This window comes from Vigna unguiculata, chromosome 11, assembly GCF_004118075.2.
Source record: "Vigna unguiculata cultivar IT97K-499-35 chromosome 11, ASM411807v1, whole genome shotgun sequence".
Classification (NCBI taxonomy): domain Eukaryota; kingdom Viridiplantae; phylum Streptophyta; class Magnoliopsida; order Fabales; family Fabaceae; genus Vigna; species Vigna unguiculata.
This window is the reverse complement of record NC_040289.1, coordinates 13,152,240-13,153,847: the sequence shown is the minus strand read 5'-3', so window position 1 is coordinate 13,153,847 and position 1,608 is coordinate 13,152,240. Positions and strand designations below refer to the sequence as shown.

The 1,608-nt window shown below is 33.5% G+C and overlaps 1 protein-coding gene across 1 annotated transcript; it reads left to right on the top strand.

Annotated features, from left to right (window-relative positions):
• The first annotated feature begins 652 nt into the window (after window positions 1-652).
• LOC114169508 (histone H4) lies at window positions 653-1,276 on the top strand. The gene has a single exon (XM_028054685.1). It carries the CDS (start codon window positions 766-768, stop codon window positions 1,075-1,077), a length of 312 nt encoding a protein of 103 aa, XP_027910486.1. The 5' UTR covers window positions 653-765; the 3' UTR covers window positions 1,078-1,276.
• Window positions 1,277-1,608: the final 332 nt, after the last annotated feature.

Sequence of the window (1,608 nt, the reverse complement as noted above, 5' to 3'; positions counted from 1 at the left end):
ATACTAATGAATGAGCCTAATTGTTACACATTTTCAAAACTATGGACCTAATTGAGACTAACCAAAATCCTAGGACCTATTTGAGATTTTTCAACAAAAACATGGACCAAGGGAGTATTTTAACCTAATAAAAATCAATAATGATAATAAAAAAATTATTTTTAAATAAGTTTTCATTAAAAAAAAAGGAAAAATCTTCGATTTAAGAAAGAAATAAGTAAACAAAAGGAGCCACACTCTTTTTACCACAAAGATATGCATAAGGAATAACAAATATATTTTCAATACAATTTTTGTTTATTATCTTATTAATTTTACGAATTCCTTAAAGTAATAAACACAATTTATAATGACTTTGATTTAAGATTTTTATATTGCGTAAGAAACTAAACGCAATTTATTATTCTATACTATACTATTTATTTAAAAGGATGTTTCAAAATGTGGAGAAAAAGTAAAGAAAGTCCCAATCTGCACATACGCTACAACAGAAAATCCGACCGTTGAAACCTATCCATCAACGTTTCATAATTGTCCAATTTGCAGTCCACGGATCGCAAAGATGAACCGTCGATCAAGTGTCCATCCAACGACGGAGATCAAAACTCAAAACTTGGAAGCACCTTCAATAAATACCCCGCATATCTCCCTCTCAAAAATCATTCATTCAAAAACTGAAGCCAAACAAATCCTAAATTTTCAAATTCGTTTGCAATCTTTCTCTGCAGTCTCGTCTTAGCTTTAATTCAAAGTTCCAATTCGAAAATGTCTGGTCGTGGCAAGGGAGGAAAGGGATTGGGCAAGGGAGGTGCGAAGAGGCACAGGAAAGTGCTTCGCGATAACATTCAGGGCATAACGAAACCAGCAATTCGGCGATTGGCGAGAAGAGGCGGTGTCAAGAGAATCAGTGGATTGATCTATGAGGAGACCAGAGGAGTTCTCAAGATATTCTTGGAGAACGTGATTCGCGACGCTGTGACCTACACCGAGCACGCTAGGAGGAAGACGGTTACGGCCATGGACGTGGTGTATGCCCTGAAGAGACAGGGAAGAACCCTTTATGGTTTTGGAGGCTGATTCAATGCTTTGATGATTTCTTTTACTTTGAAATAATCTTATGATATAAGATTTGCTTGTTTTTAGGAATCCTTGTGATTTTCTTAATGTATACAACTATTTCCCCTTTTGTGAAATGAAAAATATCATGAAGAATGTCAGTTGAATGTAATGCAGTAAGGTTTTGGTGTAGTTCATTCTTTTAATGGTTTGTATCTATGTTTTATCCAATCCGAATTACGCTATGATAGTAATCCAAAACTTTGAATTTATTCACCAAAGCCTTTCTGAAACAGGTTGAAATCCGGAGAGTTAAGGCATCTAAATGTTGGAGAAGAGAACTTTACTCATACCATTTGTAAGATGTATTATTTTAATACACAATTAGATTCTAAGATGTATTATTTTAATACTCCTCCGACTAATAGTTCTATTAGTGAGTACTAGAATGAGATTGACAAAACACATTACTGTTTAAAAAGTTATCTTTTACATTTTTTTTCTTGTTTTATTGGTAGGATTTAATCTCTCTAGTTTTATTTAAATTTAGGT

Bases quoted from the DNA above. Each gene is read 5' to 3' on its own strand.
- LOC114169508 (XM_028054685.1), top strand. From the start codon at position 766: ATGTCTGGTCGTGGCAAGGGAGGAAAGGGATTGGGCAAGGGAGGTGCG.